Source organism: Rhineura floridana, chromosome 19 (genome assembly GCF_030035675.1).
Source record: "Rhineura floridana isolate rRhiFlo1 chromosome 19, rRhiFlo1.hap2, whole genome shotgun sequence".
NCBI classification, from domain to species: domain Eukaryota; kingdom Metazoa; phylum Chordata; class Lepidosauria; order Squamata; family Rhineuridae; genus Rhineura; species Rhineura floridana.
Window position 1 is genome coordinate 22070564 of NC_084498.1, and position 15562 is coordinate 22086125.

General features: G+C 46.8%; 1 protein-coding gene across 1 annotated transcript; it reads left to right on the forward strand.

Moving 5' to 3' along the window:
• The first annotated feature begins 666 nt into the window (after positions 1 to 666).
• Positions 667 to 11308, forward strand: SPRING1 (SREBF pathway regulator in golgi 1). Its single transcript, XM_061602421.1, has 5 exons — positions 667 to 1318; positions 4009 to 4165; positions 5705 to 5856; positions 8790 to 8903; positions 9792 to 11308. The coding sequence occupies exons 1-5, from the start codon at positions 1208 to 1210 to the stop codon at positions 9873 to 9875; spliced, it is 618 nt and encodes a 205-aa protein (XP_061458405.1). The 5' UTR covers positions 667 to 1207; the 3' UTR covers positions 9876 to 11308.
• The last annotated feature ends 4254 nt before the right edge of the window (positions 11309 to 15562 follow it).

Genomic DNA, 15562 nt, shown 5'->3' on the forward strand with positions numbered 1-15562 from the left:
TTATTTATTAGATTTCTATCCCGCCCTTTCTCCCAGTAGGAGCCCAGGGTGGCAAGAAAGGGAATAAATAAACAAACAATGAATATACAAACCCAGCCTCTTCTCTCAAGTGTAATTTGTTTAAACTGTCTTTGGCTCTGCACAGACCATCCATTTAAAGCATCTCCCCCTCCAAGAATCCTAGGAACTATAGTTTGTTAAAGGTGCAGGGAACTGTAGCTCTGCCAGGGGTAAACTACAATTCCCAAGATTCTTTTTTTGGGGGGGTGCTTTAAATATATGGTGTGCACACAGCCCACAACGCCGTATTTTTAAATTGAGGTAACCTCCTCCTAAGACCTCAGGTTGAAGGAAGGATAAGCAATCTAATGATGATGATGATGATGATGCTCCTAGCAGTCAACACTGGGTTTGTACAGCGTGGCTGTTTGCATCCGTGCACGGGAGGAAACGCGACCGGTCTTGGGGGACCAGCCTCGCCCTTCGCCCCCATTCCTTACTCCTGGATTTTTATTTTCAATTCTCCAACCAGGAAGGGGCGAATTGCTTCGTGCTTCCAGATACACGGAAAGCGATCATGAACGAATTGCAGACACACACAAATCCCAATCCCTCCGCGTGATGCTCATTACCTGATCCCCGGACTGCAGGAGACTCGCCCCTCCCACTTTGCTCCGCTTTCTCCCCCCCCTCCCGGCTGTCCCCAAGCACGTGACTTCCGACTCCACCTCCCTCCCTCTCTCCTCCCTCTCTCCCTGCCTCCGGAGCGTTCTCGACTGGCCACAAAGTAACCCTCTCGCTTCCTTTGCAGGTCGTAATGGGAAGAGGCGATAGAGGAAGGCTGGTGTTGGAAGGGCTGAAAGGCCTTTTTCTCCCACCTCCTTAATCCGGATCCCTCAATGCGGATCCCCTCCCCTTCCTTTAATCCGGATCGACCGGCGGGAGGGGAAGCAAGGAAAGAGTTACTTGGGCTACTCAGAAGCCGCGGTGCGGAGACTCCAACTCGCTCTGAAGTGACCCTCGGCCTCTTCTCCCCGCCCTGGGCATGCCCCCTCCAATTGCCCCGGCCTAGGATGGAGCGGGGGTCTCCCCGGCTCCCCTTAGCCCAGCCGCCCCAGACCCCCGGGTGGGCTAGCCAGGCCAAAGGAAGGCCCGCTCCGCCAGTTCTTCTTCCGGGCCGGCGCCCGAACCGCCTTGGTCCTTCCCCATGGTGCAGCTGCTAGCCCTGGTGTGGCGGAGGCTGCTTCGGAAGCGATGGGTCCTGGGGGTCGTCTTCGGGCTCTCCCTCATCTATTTCATCAGCAGCACCTTCAAGCAGGTCAGTCGAGACCCTTGCCCGCTCGCCCGCCCCTTGCAATCTTCTATTTTGGCTGGTTTCCTGGCTTCCAAGCAGTTGGTTTCCTTAACATGTTCCGGGCTGCTCCACCCACGTCGGAAGCAGGCTTTTATACCGAATCGGAGCATTGGTCCATCTAGCTCAGTACTGTCTACACTGGCTGGCAGCAGCAACCAGGGTTTGGGACGGGATTCTCTCCCCGGTGCCAGCCCGAGCTGGAGACGTCCGGTATTGAACCTGGGCCCTTCTGTATGCTCTGAGCGGCGGACCTTCGCAAAAGAGTTCAAAGCAGTCTCTTCCTGGCCTTTCTTATATGTTTTAGATATTCCAAAGCATTTATAAACCACTCAATAGTTGTAAAATCTTGTTTTATCTTCACAACAACCCTGTGAGGTAGGTTTCACTAAGAAATGATGGCTTTTAGGAGTGGATGAGACAAATCCGTGCCGGATTTTTTATTTTAGATGTTTGCAAGATGTGTGAATTTTATTGTTTTAACATTTTGGTGTTTGTTTCCCTGGGCTCCCTCAGGAGGAATGGCAGGATCGAAATTTAATAATAATAATAATAATAATAATAATAATAATAATAAATAGTTATCAATGGCTACTAGCCACGATAGCTGTGTTCCTCTGAATGCAGGCCACTGGGAATAGCAAGGGGGATTGCGCTCAGGTTTACTTGCAGGATTCTCTTTGGTGCATCTGGTTGGCCACTGTGAGAACAAGACGCTGGACTAGATGGGCTACTGGCCTCATCCAGCAGGGCTCGTCACATATCCTGTATGCCACTCAGTGAGCTTCATGACTGAGGGATGATTGGCATTTGGGACACTCACCTGACACTCTGACACAGGGCAACGGACAACCTGTGTCCTTCCAAAGGCTAGTTGGACTCCAACTCCCATCAGCACAGCCAGTAGTCAGGAATGATGGGAGTTGTAGTCCAGACGTAGTCAATGTGGTCCTCTTCCAATGTTGGTTGAACTGCAACTCCCATCCTTCCTGACCATTGGCCATGCTGGCCAGGGCTGGTGGAAGTTGTAGTCCAAAGCATCTGGAGGGCACTACATTGGCTACCCTGTCCCATGTTGCCGGGAGGGAGGCACAGGTTCCCCATTCCTCCTCTGACATTTATGGGCCCAGGCTGTATCCCAGAATTCATTGCTGGGAGTTTGTAGCGATTAACTCTCTTTTTTTTTTAAAAAAAGCACTGGGGCTTAATCTTTCAGCTTGTAACCAGTGTGCCCCCCCCATCCTAAGCATGTATACGTTGACTGAGGGTACTTGCTGCAAAACACTCTGCCCTTGACTGAGGGTACTCACTGCAAAAGAAAAATGCTCTGCCTGTGTTTAGAGGACTCTATTATCTAAATGTTTACTGCATCTGGTTTTGGAGCTCTGCCAAGTTTGGGGCGGAGTCCCTGGCTCATGTTTGGCGACTGTATTGTTTTCATTTAAAGCTGCCTTGGAACATAGGAATCTGCCTTCTGCTAAGCTAGGGCATAGCTAGCTTAGTATTGCCTACACTGGCTGGCAGTGGCTCTCCAGGGTTTCAGGCAGGGTTCTCTCCCAGCCCTACTTGGAGATGCCGGGGATTGAACCTGGGACCTTCTGCATTCAGCATAGATGTTCTACCCCTGAGCTACGCAGTGGTCTCCCTATTGTCAGCAGTCAGCTCTGAGCCCTGCCTCAGTTCCCTGTCTGGTGCTCCTGCAGTCTCCCACTCCCATGTCCAGGCTACTGCTAAATTCAGGGGTCAGCACAATGCTCTTGGAATCCACTTTAGGCAATATACAGATGCAACAGCGTGTGAGTTCTGTGTGTTTTGTTGTTGTACACGTCAGGATTTTGAAATGATGCATGTAGAGGCGTGAGCGACACACCCCACATGAAAAAATATAGTACAGTAATACTTCAGTTAACAAATCCTCCAGCAAAGAATCTTCTTTTAATAAAGTCTTTTCTGGGTGGTGGTGGTGGGCGCATATTTTGACATAGTCAGAATGTGGCTCCTTGTCAACTGGATTGCGACATCTGCAGGCAGCTCTCTCATGCGTGGCTGGAATAGCGCTGCTTGCCAGGTGGCACAGGCGCTTCCGCAGTAAACAGTGCTTCAGGTGCCCTGGAAGCACTGTTTACTGCAGACGCATCTGCTCGAGTGCAGGGGAGGATGGCACAGAGAGAGAGAGATCAAGCGCAGGGTGGTGGTGGTTGCCCCTTATTTGCCTCCTTGAGCGTATGGAGAGGAGAACTGTGCTCAAAGGTTTAGATTGCTATGGCAAGATGCTACATGATAAAAGAAAAAAAGCAAGGTAAGCATCTCTAGGTGGATTTTGGAAAAAGCCTTCAGGTACTCTGTATGCAAGGCTTACCTGGCCTGGTTCTTTCATTTCAGGCATGTGTATTTTAGTTTTGAATAAAATGTTTGCTGAAATGTGTTAAACTGCTCTTTTTTTATGTGGTGTAGGAACCTATCCCTATTCTTCCCATGTCATTCCTACCTCTGGTACCAAAGTTTCTGTCAAAGAAGTGATCTCCAGGAACGCAGCTACTTCTTGAACTTACAGTACATGAAATGGCCTTCCTAATCTTCTCCCCCATTGCTGGTTCAGTGGGATCGGGCGAACAGGACTTTTGCTTGTGTCCCATGCTGCCCTGTTTTCATTTCAGGAAGAGCGAGCCATTCGAGATCGGAACCTCCTCCAAGTGCAAGATGAAGACCACCCGATTGCGTGGAAGGTGCAGTTCAACTCCGGGAATGTTAGTCAGCTGAATAACCAGTGCCGGAACTCAGTCCAGGGAAAGCTGCTGATCACGGATGAGTTGGGTGAGGCTCCCTTCCAGGGCCAGCATGGTGTCGTGGTTAGTGATGATTAGGGCCACATCCGCACCCTTCATGTATTCTACCATTTTAAACAGTCATGGCTTCCCCCGCAAGAAATCCTGGTAAACAGTATTTTCTGAAGGGTGCTGAGAGTTGTTAAGGAAACTCCTATGCCCCTCACAGAGCCACAGTTGCCAGAGTGGCTTAACAATCAATCTCTCTTCTCAGGAAACATCCTCATGACCTGGCTACCAAAATCATGTTTGGGGAAAAGAAATGTTGATAGCCACTGTGGTATAGTCCGTTAATGAATGTTGGACTAGGAGCACGAAGACATGGGTTCAAATCCCCGCTTGGCCACAGAAGCTTTTTGGCTCACCTTGGGCTGGTCACTATGTCTTGGCCTAGCCTACCTTGCAGAGCTGTTGAGAGTGAAAAGGGGAATGGGGAGAACCATGTGTTCCTTCCCAAGCTCCTTAGAGGAAGAGCACAATAGGTTAGGCCGTGAATAGCCCATGTGGTGCCCTCCAGATGCCGCTGGGCTCTATTTTGGTACTGTCGTAGGCTGAGAGAGATAGACTTGGTTCACCTGTAATGCTGAACCGTGGTTGGTGAAACCTTAGTTTATTTGATGGCTTAAACATGGTTTATGAACCGCAGACTGATGATGTTTGTAAGCCATAGTTTGTTGTTGGTTTATAAACCTTGGTGAATGTTAACCATGGTTTACCATTATGGGTGAGCCCAACCAGTGTCTTTGTCCACAGGGTTTTGTGGCTGAGTGGGGATTGGAAGTTGGGTCTCCTCAGTCCTGCTCTGCCACTCTTAACTGCTACACCGCCATAGCTCAGTGGCAGAGCCTCTGCTTTGCGTGCAGAAATTCCCCAGTTCGGTCCCCAGCATCTGCAGGTAGGCCTGGGAACGTTCCCCTGTGAAACCCTGGAGAGTGCCCATCAATATAGACAGCACTGAGTTAGATGGACCAGTGGTCTGACTCAGTAAAAGGCAGCTTCTTGTGTTCTGGCCCAGGCTGTGGTCTGAAGGCACGCAAGGCCAGCTCCCTGCTGAAGCTAAGCAGGGTCAGGTCTGGTCAGTGCCTGGATGGGAGACTGCCTGGGAACCATATGGAAGCCGCCTTGGGTTTCACAAAAAGAAAGGTGAGGTACAAATGAAATAAATAAATAAATGTTCTGTGCTTTGCCCTAGTAGGTATTAGTTCTCCCCGCCTGCTGAGTCCAAAGGCCTCAGACTCTTAGAAATAAGAACCTGAACTGAGGCGATGGTTGTTAAACGAAGAGGTTGATTGTAGCATATTTTCCTTGCTCGCAGTTCCATCCAGACTGGTGTTCTTTCTTCCAGAATTCTCTGGGATGGAGTAGTCTATGCCTAGCTGAGAGCATTCTGGAATCCCCGTCTGGTTTAAGGACTGGATCTGCCATTGACGTTATACCACCCACCCCATTTCTAACCATCCAAGAACCCGAGTGATTTCTCTGCCCTCTACTGCTCTTCTGTTAAGTCTCTGGTGGGTTTTGTTGTTAGGTTACATCTGCAAAAGAAAAGACTTGCTGGCGAATGGCTGCTGCAACATCAAGGCCCCCAGCACAAAGCTATACAGCTGCGACAGCTGCCTGCCCAGCGGATGCTGCAGCATATACGAGGCCTGTGTCTCCTGCTGCTTACAGCCCAACAAGGTAAGGAGGATTCCATATGAACAAGTGGCAACTGCAACAAAATGTTGCAGTGTATCCTCTCCTCCTAACAAAGAGTGTTTCTCTTATGGGGCTAGCCAGCCAGCTATGCCCTCTCCTGGGATACTCTTATGGGGCTGAAGCAGATCGTTCCACTCCCCTTACCATTCTGTTTTTCAACACATGCTCAATATTCTCAATATAACAGATGCAGATACCATCTTATCAGGAGGTCCGTTCTGTACAACAGAGGAAACTGACCTTTAGTGTGGCGGCAACTACCCTGTGGAATTCCCTCCCCTTAAATGTTAGACAGGTGCCATCTCTGTTATCTTTTGGGCGCCTATTGAAGACCTTTCTCTTTCAACAAGCCTTTTAAGTTAAGTCTTACCCCAGTCTGCATCTGTGTTGGAATTGCTTTTTAATATGTTTTTAAACCCTTTTTTAAAAAAGATGTCTTGAAAGCTTTTTTTAAAAAATGTTTTTAAAGAAGATTTGTTTTAATGTATTTTAAAGTCTCTTTTTTATGATGTTTTAAAGTGTTTTTAGTGCTTTTGTTTGCCGCCCTGGGCTCCTGCTGGGAGGAAGGGCGGGATATAAATCAAATAATAAATAAATAAATAAATAAATAAATTCTGTGGCTCCTGGAGACCACAGAGTACGTTGCCAGGAGTGGGGGGCACCTTTTAAATTTTATATTTCGGGGTTTATCAGACCATGCAAGGAGACCTGTTGGCAAGGCAGCACAGAATTTACCATTAGAAGGAGTGCAAAAACAGCATTGCTAAATAATGAGTAAGGAAACAAACATTTGGCATGATACTGCCTCTTACCTTAATCAGGTTTGTATGTACTTTTGTAGGGCTGCAATCCTTAGGCAATTAATGGGCAATAGACTGATGGATTTTAAAAGTTTGATCAATTATAAAGTTGTCCAATTTTTCAGGCAACAATTATTTATTTTTAAAAAAATTCAAATACTTGCATACGCTGTGGCCGCTTTCCCACAAAGCACTAAGCCAAACTGTGTGGTCTGGTTTGACCATAATGTGCATGAGTTGTTATGCCCGCAGCTTGAGCACTCTCACTTTGCACTATGAGGAAGGGCTGTAGCTCATTGGCAGAGCATCTGCTTTGCATGCAAAAGGTTCAGTCCCTGGCATCTCCAGGTAGAGATGGGAAAAGAGCCCTGTCTGAAAGCAATGCTCAGCAGGACGGATTGATGGTCTGATTAAGTATAAGGCAGCTTCCTATGTACTGCTGTGGTTGTGTTGTGGAGAATAACGTCTCTGAGTTTAGCAGTTATAAGTCTTTATTAACCAATGCGTTGGGGATATTCCAACAGGCCGTCGTTGGACTGAGGAACTCCCCGAGAAAAAGTTAACACGCACATTTATACATGTTTGCAAGCCTTAGACTAGAGCATGCGCAGAAAGCATTGTTCTTCTGGAGAATTACAGAAAGCTACAGAACATCATCTTATTCTGTTATCGCCCTTCACCGCCCCCATTCCTCCAGCAGTTGGCAGTTTCCCTCCTCCCTGCCATGAGACTTTCTCTCTGTGCAGATGACGATTTCTAAGAAAGGGCCTTGAAAAGGATCTGGGGCCTAGTTTTCCTTTTTCCTTTAAGTTGGCTAACACAAGTTTTACGTTGATCATGCATAATTCTAAATTATTTCTAAATCCACATCAGTTGGCTAAGTTAGTTTCAGAAAATCTGGGCTCCTACTGGGAGGAAGGGCAGGATATAAATAAAATAAAATTAATATATAAAACTCATTAAGATCCAGAAAGTATTTATGCAGACAATTACAAGCATAATCCCTACATAGTTGCAAAGGCTGCCTTGGAGTGACTATGAATAAAAGGGAGGCTGCACCACTAGCCCTTCAAGACACAGAAAAGGGTTGGAGAAGTGAAAGTGCAAGCGCTGATAGAAATACAGCAAGCAGGGGAAGGGCCGTAGCTCAATGGTAGAACATCTGCCTTGCAGGCAGAAGGTCCCGGGGTCAATCCCTGGCATCTCCAGATAGGGCTGAGAATGCCCCCTGCCTGAAACCCTAAAGAGGCGCTGCCGATCAGTGTAGACCAGCCTTCCCCAACTAGTGGGCCACCAGATGTTGTTGGACCACAATTCCCATCTTTCCTGACCATTGGCAAAGCTGGCTGAGGCTGATGGGAGTTGTGGTCCAACAACATCTGGTGGCCCACTAGTTGGGAAAGGCTGGTGTAGACAATACTGAGTTGATGGGCCAATAGGCAACTTCCTATGTTCTAGTTAGCATGGATCCTTCTTGATGTAATATTTTAAATAAATGCTATATTATTTATACTTACAATTTTCCATTAAGGAACACACTTCACAGCTGCTTTATCCTGAATCAGACTGTTGGGCTGTTTAGCCCAATATCGTGTACTCTGACTGGCAGCAGCTCTCCAGTGGTCCTCTGTGTGTTGTTGGCCTGCAACTCACATCAGCCCCAGCTGGCATGGCCAGCAGTCAGGGATGATGGGAGTTGGGATCTGCACTCTAAATTTTGCTGAACTACTACAGGTTCCCCATGCCTGGTCTAGACTTGTGAGCATCATAGCTGAGCAGGAATTTAAACCTCCTAGCCTGACACCCTAATTGTGTTGACAGTCATTTTCCCCTGCTTAAATGTCATCGGTTTTCAGCCTGGATCTCCACTCTTAAGAGCATTTGGTTTTTTTAAAAATAATAATGTTTAGTTCACCCTTCAAAAAGTTTGCAATCCCTCCCAGTTTGTGTCATCAGCAAAAACGTGTTTCAGTGTGAACTTCAGTGGTTCAAAATGCTTGCGTGTTGTCAATAAGGGATGTGCCTATGTGCCCCTTCTCCACCAGCACACCTCTCCTCCCTTTGTAACCATCCTGTTTTCTTTTTCCTACTTCTCTTCCCTACCCTCCAACCCAGCAACAGCTCCTGGAGCATTTTCTAAACCGAGCAGCAGTAGCCTTCCGGAACCTCTTCATGGCCGTGGAAGATCACTTTGAGTTGTGCCTGGCCAAGTGCAGGACCTCATCGCAGGTAAGGGTAGAGGTCTGTGGAGCCGACTGAGGAGGAGATCCTTATCTCCCCTTCCCAATGGGCCAAGACTGACAGATAAGGGCTGCCCGCCTGTCAGTCACCTGACATCACAACGATATCAAGTTACCCTTTTTTTGCCTGCACAATTTGAAATCAGCCGGCTGAACATTCCCCATCACTATCCTAGACCTTGTCTCCCGCATATTAGCCCCAGCACTCCTGTAACTGCAAGACTTGAGGAGGGGTCGACTCCAGAAGTCTGTTGCAATACAACTTAAATCGTTTTCCTGGTGGGTGGTTTGCATCCAGCTAGCTTGTCTGATGATGACGATATTTAATTTGTATACTGCTTGCATGCCAAAAAGGCTTCTATGCGGTTTACAAGTATAAAATCTGTTATAAAATCCATATGTAATGAAAACACACTATAAAACAGTTCCATCAAAGCATTTAAAACATCCATAATTAAAACATAATGAAGCAAGCTAGTTCAAAAGCATAACAAAGCAGTTTTTAAAATCCAATTAAAACAATTATCAGGAAGTTCAAGTTCAGGGGAATGCTTGTCTCAGCACTTTTCCTTTGCTAGGGAGGTGGGAGTGAACGTAGCCTGACATGGTCTAAGGCAGCTTCCTATTGGTCTCTCTAGCTCAGTAATGCCCATTTTGTCTGCCAGCGGACCAGAGAGAGGTCTTCCCCATCAGAGCTGTCTGATCCTTCAAACTGGAAATGCCAGGGGTTGAACATGGGACTCCACACATGCAAAGTGCCTGTGCTCGCCCATTCAGGGAATGTCCCTCACCACAGCTCCCCTGCAGATCAGCGTGTCTGTGCGTGCTTGGTTTTTTTCCCCCTAAAGAGATCTTCCCTCTGTCTCCCCTTGCCCAGAGTGTCCAGCATGAGAACACCTACCGCAACCCCATTGCGAAATATTGCTATGGCGAGTATCCCCCAGATCTCCTGCCTGTGTGAAAGCAGTGAAGAAACCGGTGGTGATGAGAGACTAGAGGCACTAACGAGATGGAAAAATGGCGCTGCGTGGATGCTTCGACATAGACCTGCTTTCATGCTGCGGCGTCCAACTTCAGCCTTGCAAAAAAGAGCCTCTCTGCACTCGTAAGCCTGCTGCCTTCTCCCTGCAGGCGGAAGGTGAGGGGAGAATGATGGAGATCTTCCACTGACTGGCGCCCAAGAACTGTGTTCAGGCACTGCATCGTGGGGCCAGTTAGTCATGCCCCATTTGGAGATACATACATAATAGATATACTTAACATCTATATACTTATCTCTGTGTAGCCCATGGACCTTTGTCTTTCTTTTTTGCGGGGGGCCTGATGAACGAACGCAGCTGTGAAGAGAGATGGCGATCCCTTAATTGGGAGAAGAATGACTGGCTCCTTCTGGGGGAAGGCTTCTCCTGTATCCTTGATGCAAACTGTACTTTGTAAATATGTATTATTTATTGGGGTAATATGGCTCAAAATGTATTGGAGGTTCCAGAACCTAGTGCCAAGAGGGAGTCCGTGTTAGTCTAAGATGGGATACAGGAAATGCATTCAAATTTTCCCCAGACTTTTCTTTGCAAGGGCTCAAATCTTTGCAATGATTAGCCTGTTGCTTGCTAGCAGAGCGCATGACAGGGGTATTGCCAGGCTTGCTGGCTTTGCAAGGTTTTGGAGCCTGCTGCTGAACAGAGCAGAGGTTTTCTCTGCAAATTAGGAGTGGGGAGCCTCCAGCCCGTGGGCCTACTTAGGCCCAGCAGACCTCCCCATTTGATGGTTTCAGCCAAGCCATGCCCACCTGACATTAACTCGACATCCCATAAAGCTGCGGCTGGCACGAAAGGGGATTTGCAGGCACTGCCGATCAGCTGAACAGTGAAACTTGCAAAACTGTGCTTGTGGCTTTGCAAGGATGATTGTTTTTTGCCCATACAACATTGTGATGTCAGGCGACTGTCATTTGGGCAGCCCCCTCCCACCTGTCAAATTTGGCCCACAATGTGCGGGTGAGTGGAAATGCTGCGATTAGATGATTGTGGGTTGTACATGGGGGAAGAAATGCATGCTGAAAAATCTGGTCTGTAAATGCATTCAGTACGTAGAGAGGAGGTCCTTGGAGGCAGTGAATGACCTAAGATCCTTGCTGTTCCAGGTGTCAACAGGAGGTTGGTAGGCAATTATCCATGTTTTGTCATGCAGCCAGTTTCCTCTACAGTGACATCATCGGCTAGCCTTAGAATGAACTGCCTGGGTAGAGTTGCCTAGAGGTCCTAAGCTTAGCTAATGAGATCTCTCTGACCACAGAATGCTTTTATCTTGTACTGATCATGGAATACTCTCATCTCAGATTTTTCCATCTCCAGTATGGAACAAAAGTCTAAATACACTCCTTCACAAACTGAACTCATTTTTGTCTTGTGTAATGGATCATGAAGCATATAAAAAAGAGCCCTTTTTCTCCTTTCTGGTTGCTGGCGGGGACACCAGTGGTGGGCTTTCTCAATAAGGAGGGTTGCTTCTAGTCTGTCCTAGGAAGGTGGGGTTGCCATGGTGCCATTCAGATGTTAAGGACACCAACTCCCATCAGCCCCAGCCAATATGGCTGTGATCTTGAACCTGATCCTAGGAACTGTAGCTTGTTAAGAATGGTTCAACAGTGAATCCCTCTTCTCTGGGAATTGTAGTTCTGTGAGAACAGGGGGTCTCCTAACAACTCTCAGCACCCTTAACAAACTACACTTCCCAGGATGCTTTGGGGAAGCCTTGACCATTTTAAGTGGTCTCCTAGTGCTTTATATGTATAGTGACAAAGTGGCCCACGGTGTGGGGCCATCCAGTGAAGCCAAATCTACAGTTTGGAATGTGAACGGGAAATCGATTGACAAGTGTGGGATGAACAAATGACTAAATGGGAAGACATGCAAACACCGCACAAGCAAATCAGGATGGATGTTCATTGTCCTATAATTGCCCCATAAACAAACCAGAATTAATGCTCAATAAATATTGGACATAGTCTAACCACAGGTAAGCTTTCTGCAATGGACTGCAATAGCAGAGGAAAAGAAGCTGTTTGTCTCCTCAGACTCTAGTCAGACTGCTTTGTCTGAAGATATGTTCCAAGGATTTGAGTTTGTGGGCAGATGAGAAGATGCTCTGGGGCGTTGCTTCTCTGAGTTCTGTTTTGTTACCCTTTGACCCATCAAGATGAGAGTCATTTGGCAGCCACTTAATCAAATGGCGATGTTGATTTCTCTGTTCACCCAGCTGGGATGACACCTTCTGCAGGCCGTCACGACGGCTAACAAATTGCTCTCCAGAATCCCATTTTTCTCCTAGTGGCAGGATCTGCTTCAGGAAAGGGAGATGGAAATGAATGTGTTGTTTCATAACAAAGGGGATGTCAATCTAGGTTGTCGCTGCTCTAGAGGATTGAGCAGCTGTGAGTATTACACATAAACTCTGATTGTGGTATCAGATGGATTTCTGGTCACACAATTTGTTGTTTATCTGAAATATTTATATACCACGTTTCAACATTAAGGGATGTATCCACTGTTAGTCCTACTCACAGTAGCCCCACTGAAATTAATGGACATGAATAACTTACATATATTAATTTCAGTAGAGTGAATGTTAGTTGGCGACAACCCTCTATTAAATTTATATCCCACCTTTCTTTCAAAAAGTTCCAAGTGGCCTACGTGATTCTCCTCACTGCCCTGGGCTCCTGCTGGGAGGAAGGGCAGGATATAAATCAAATAAAAAATAAATTTTATCCTTACAGTGACCCTGTAGGTTAGGCTAAGAGACAGTAACCAGCCCAGGGTCACCTAATGAACTCCAAGCCCATGTGGGGATTTGAACCCCGGTCTCCCAGGCCCCAAGCCCAACATTCTAACCACCCCCCTGCACTAGCTCTCAGAGGGCTTAAGTTAGTCATGTCTGTGGGTTTACTCTGAGTAGGGCTAGTATTGAATACTGTTCTGAAAGTAGTATCGTTAATTAAAATGTGGATTACAAACTTATTTCAGTGAAGTTGCTTACAGCCTGGTGAAAGCACTTGAGGGTGCAGAGCAGGGCTGGTAAAAGGTGTGGGCTAAGGAGAGTCTTGAGGGCCATGTAGAGGCCTGGAGGGCCACATAGAGAGGCCTGGAGGGCCACATAGGGAGGCCTGGAGGGCCACATTTGGCCTCTGGGCCTGAAGTTCCCCACTGCTGGATGAGAAGAAGGCCCTTCCAGGTATTCAAAAAGAGGAGACACAAGCTGCAGCAGTCCTTTAAAACCAAATGAGTTTAAAAACCTAATTACATGCCTTGAAGGGGGAGATGTATGCAGGCTGCCTTTGCGTTTCCTTCTCTCGCCCTCTCCTTGCTGCCTGACTCCCCCTCCCCCAAATCCAGGGCTGCCTCCACCCGATTCGCTGTTGACAGATTCACCCATTCTGATGTGAGTGCCACTGGTGACGTTGGCCAAAACTGCACCATCCATGCATAAGAGGGTATCAACAGGCTCGGAAGAACCTCAAGCTTTGCAGAAGTATAAGAAATAGGACAAATAGCCCCAAAGAGGAGGAGAAACCTCAAAAACAACCCAGTGAGGGCTCATACTAAGCCATGGAATCCTGATTCCCTGATGGGGGAGGGAATGGAACGGGGGGCTGTAATCCTGAACAGACAACACTGCACTCTCCAGCATTTTGTTTCGAGTCCTACTCATTTAATGGTTCCCATCAACTTGTCCAACACTGTTTTAAAGCCATGTAAGCCCATGGTCACAACCACATTGTTGGGAGCAAATTTCATAAACTAATGAAGTGATTTCACTGTCACAAATGGAGGATCCTTCCAGAAAGCCCCCAGGCAGAGCATGGGGATCCCAAGTGGGAGTTTGGGGATTATCCCACTATTGGCTGTGGCACAGTTAATGATGAAGAGACACCGTTCACCATTTTGTGCTGTTTATGCAAGGGATTTGAGATGAAAGGTTAAGCAACCAGAGATACCATGGAGACGGAAATATTTAGTGGAAAGCCTCAGTGGTGCACCGTTTTACAAAGTAAAAACAATGGAAATTAAATAGAGTTTGGGATGTTATGAGGATGAATGTCTCCATTGATAAATAAGCTGCTGACAGACAGGCAGCAGCAGATAGATTGCTGAGTTTTCCTTCTTGCATTCTTCATGTGGCATTTAACTAGCAAATGATGGATGTGCCAGAATTTCCCCTTAACTGTTGGTGTGAGGAAAGTGAGTCTGCCTGATTGGGCTGCTCATAAACCATTGTGGTGGGGGAAAACTGTTTTGTCCAAAGATGCGTTCCAAGGATTTGAGTTTGTGGGCTGTCACATGTTGCTCAGTGAAGAAAAAGAAAGCGCAGGTTAACCATACATAGAGGATATTATGGGTGGTCCAATGCTAGTCCTACTCTGAGTAAAACTTAGTTGGCTATAATCCTATGACTATTTTCCACCACAGACACATGGATCAATTGCTGTTCTAGATTTCTACATTCTGTTCCCATTTCCATACATAGTCTGATTAGATTTACATCATTTACATTTAGCTCTTGCATGCTGAGTGAACAAAACTTACAATAAGAATTTGAGGAATGCAATCGCAAAGCAGGAGGTGGTTATCAAGCACGGAACATGGAAATCTTGATGAGCCTTGCCTAAACTGCTGCCGACTCGATGCTTTGGACTATAACCTCCATCATCCCTGACCATGGGGAAGGCTGGTCTAGATCAGGCATGGGCAATGTTTGGTCCTCTGGGTGTTGCTGAACGACAACTCCCACCAGCCCCAGTAAGCATGGCCAATGGCCAGGAATGATGGGATTGGTAGCTCAGCAACATCTGGAGGGCCGAAGCCTAATCTAGATGCTTTTATCTTATCTGAGCTGGTGGTATATAAATACTTTTATAAATAAATAAACAGCCTGATTTGCAACACAGAGGCCACAGTAGGGTTTAAGGCCACCAGGGTGTAGTTATTTGCAATGATTACTGAGCGCCAGACCAGGCCTTACTGGTCATTTAGCAAATCCAGACAGCTCTCTCAGAAGGTTCACATTTTCCCAGATCTAAAGAATCTGAATGTAAAATCTGGATATTTCCATTGGGTAGTCAAAGAGCAGGGAGGGGAAACTTAAAAGCCTCCAGATGTTTTTGGACTACTGCTCCCATCATCCCTGACCACTGCCCATGCTAGCTGGAAAGTGTAGTCTAACATCAGCTGGAGGGCTGCATGTTCCTCATCCCTACTAGAGAGTATTGGCAAAATATTGAGTTCAGGCACATTTCATTAAGATTAGAGTGCCATTATAACATTACCAGGGTGAGGAATAAATCCAGCATGTAATCCATTTGCAGCAGAAACAATATGAGTTAAGTTTGAAAAGGCAACAACATAGTTTTTCTGGCTCCGGTTTATAAAGTACGACTCTATGCAGTTGTGGATTCCAGTTGTTGCATGCTTCCCTGAAAGAAGCCAGTCCGAGTCATGTTATTTAGGTAGTAAAGGGCTCCCAGCGAGAGAATTAACATAGCTGATAATAAGCAGGGTGTGGAACAAGATTCTACTTGTCTTGCTAGACACCATGGTTTTTTGTTTTAATATACTCTTCTGTTCCAAGCTATTTGCAATTTTTTCTGAT

Coding starts and splice junctions, on each gene's coding strand:
- SPRING1 (XM_061602421.1), top strand. CDS start 1,208: ATGGTGCAGCTGCTAGCCCTGGTGTGGCGGAGGCTGCTTCGGAAGCGA. Junction 4,166..5,704: donor GCTGATCACGGATGAGTTGG/GTGAGGCTCCCT, acceptor TTTTGTTGTTAG/GTTACATCTGCAAAAGAAAA. Junction 8,904..9,791: donor AGTGCAGGACCTCATCGCAG/GTAAGGGTAGAG, acceptor CCCCTTGCCCAG/AGTGTCCAGCATGAGAACAC.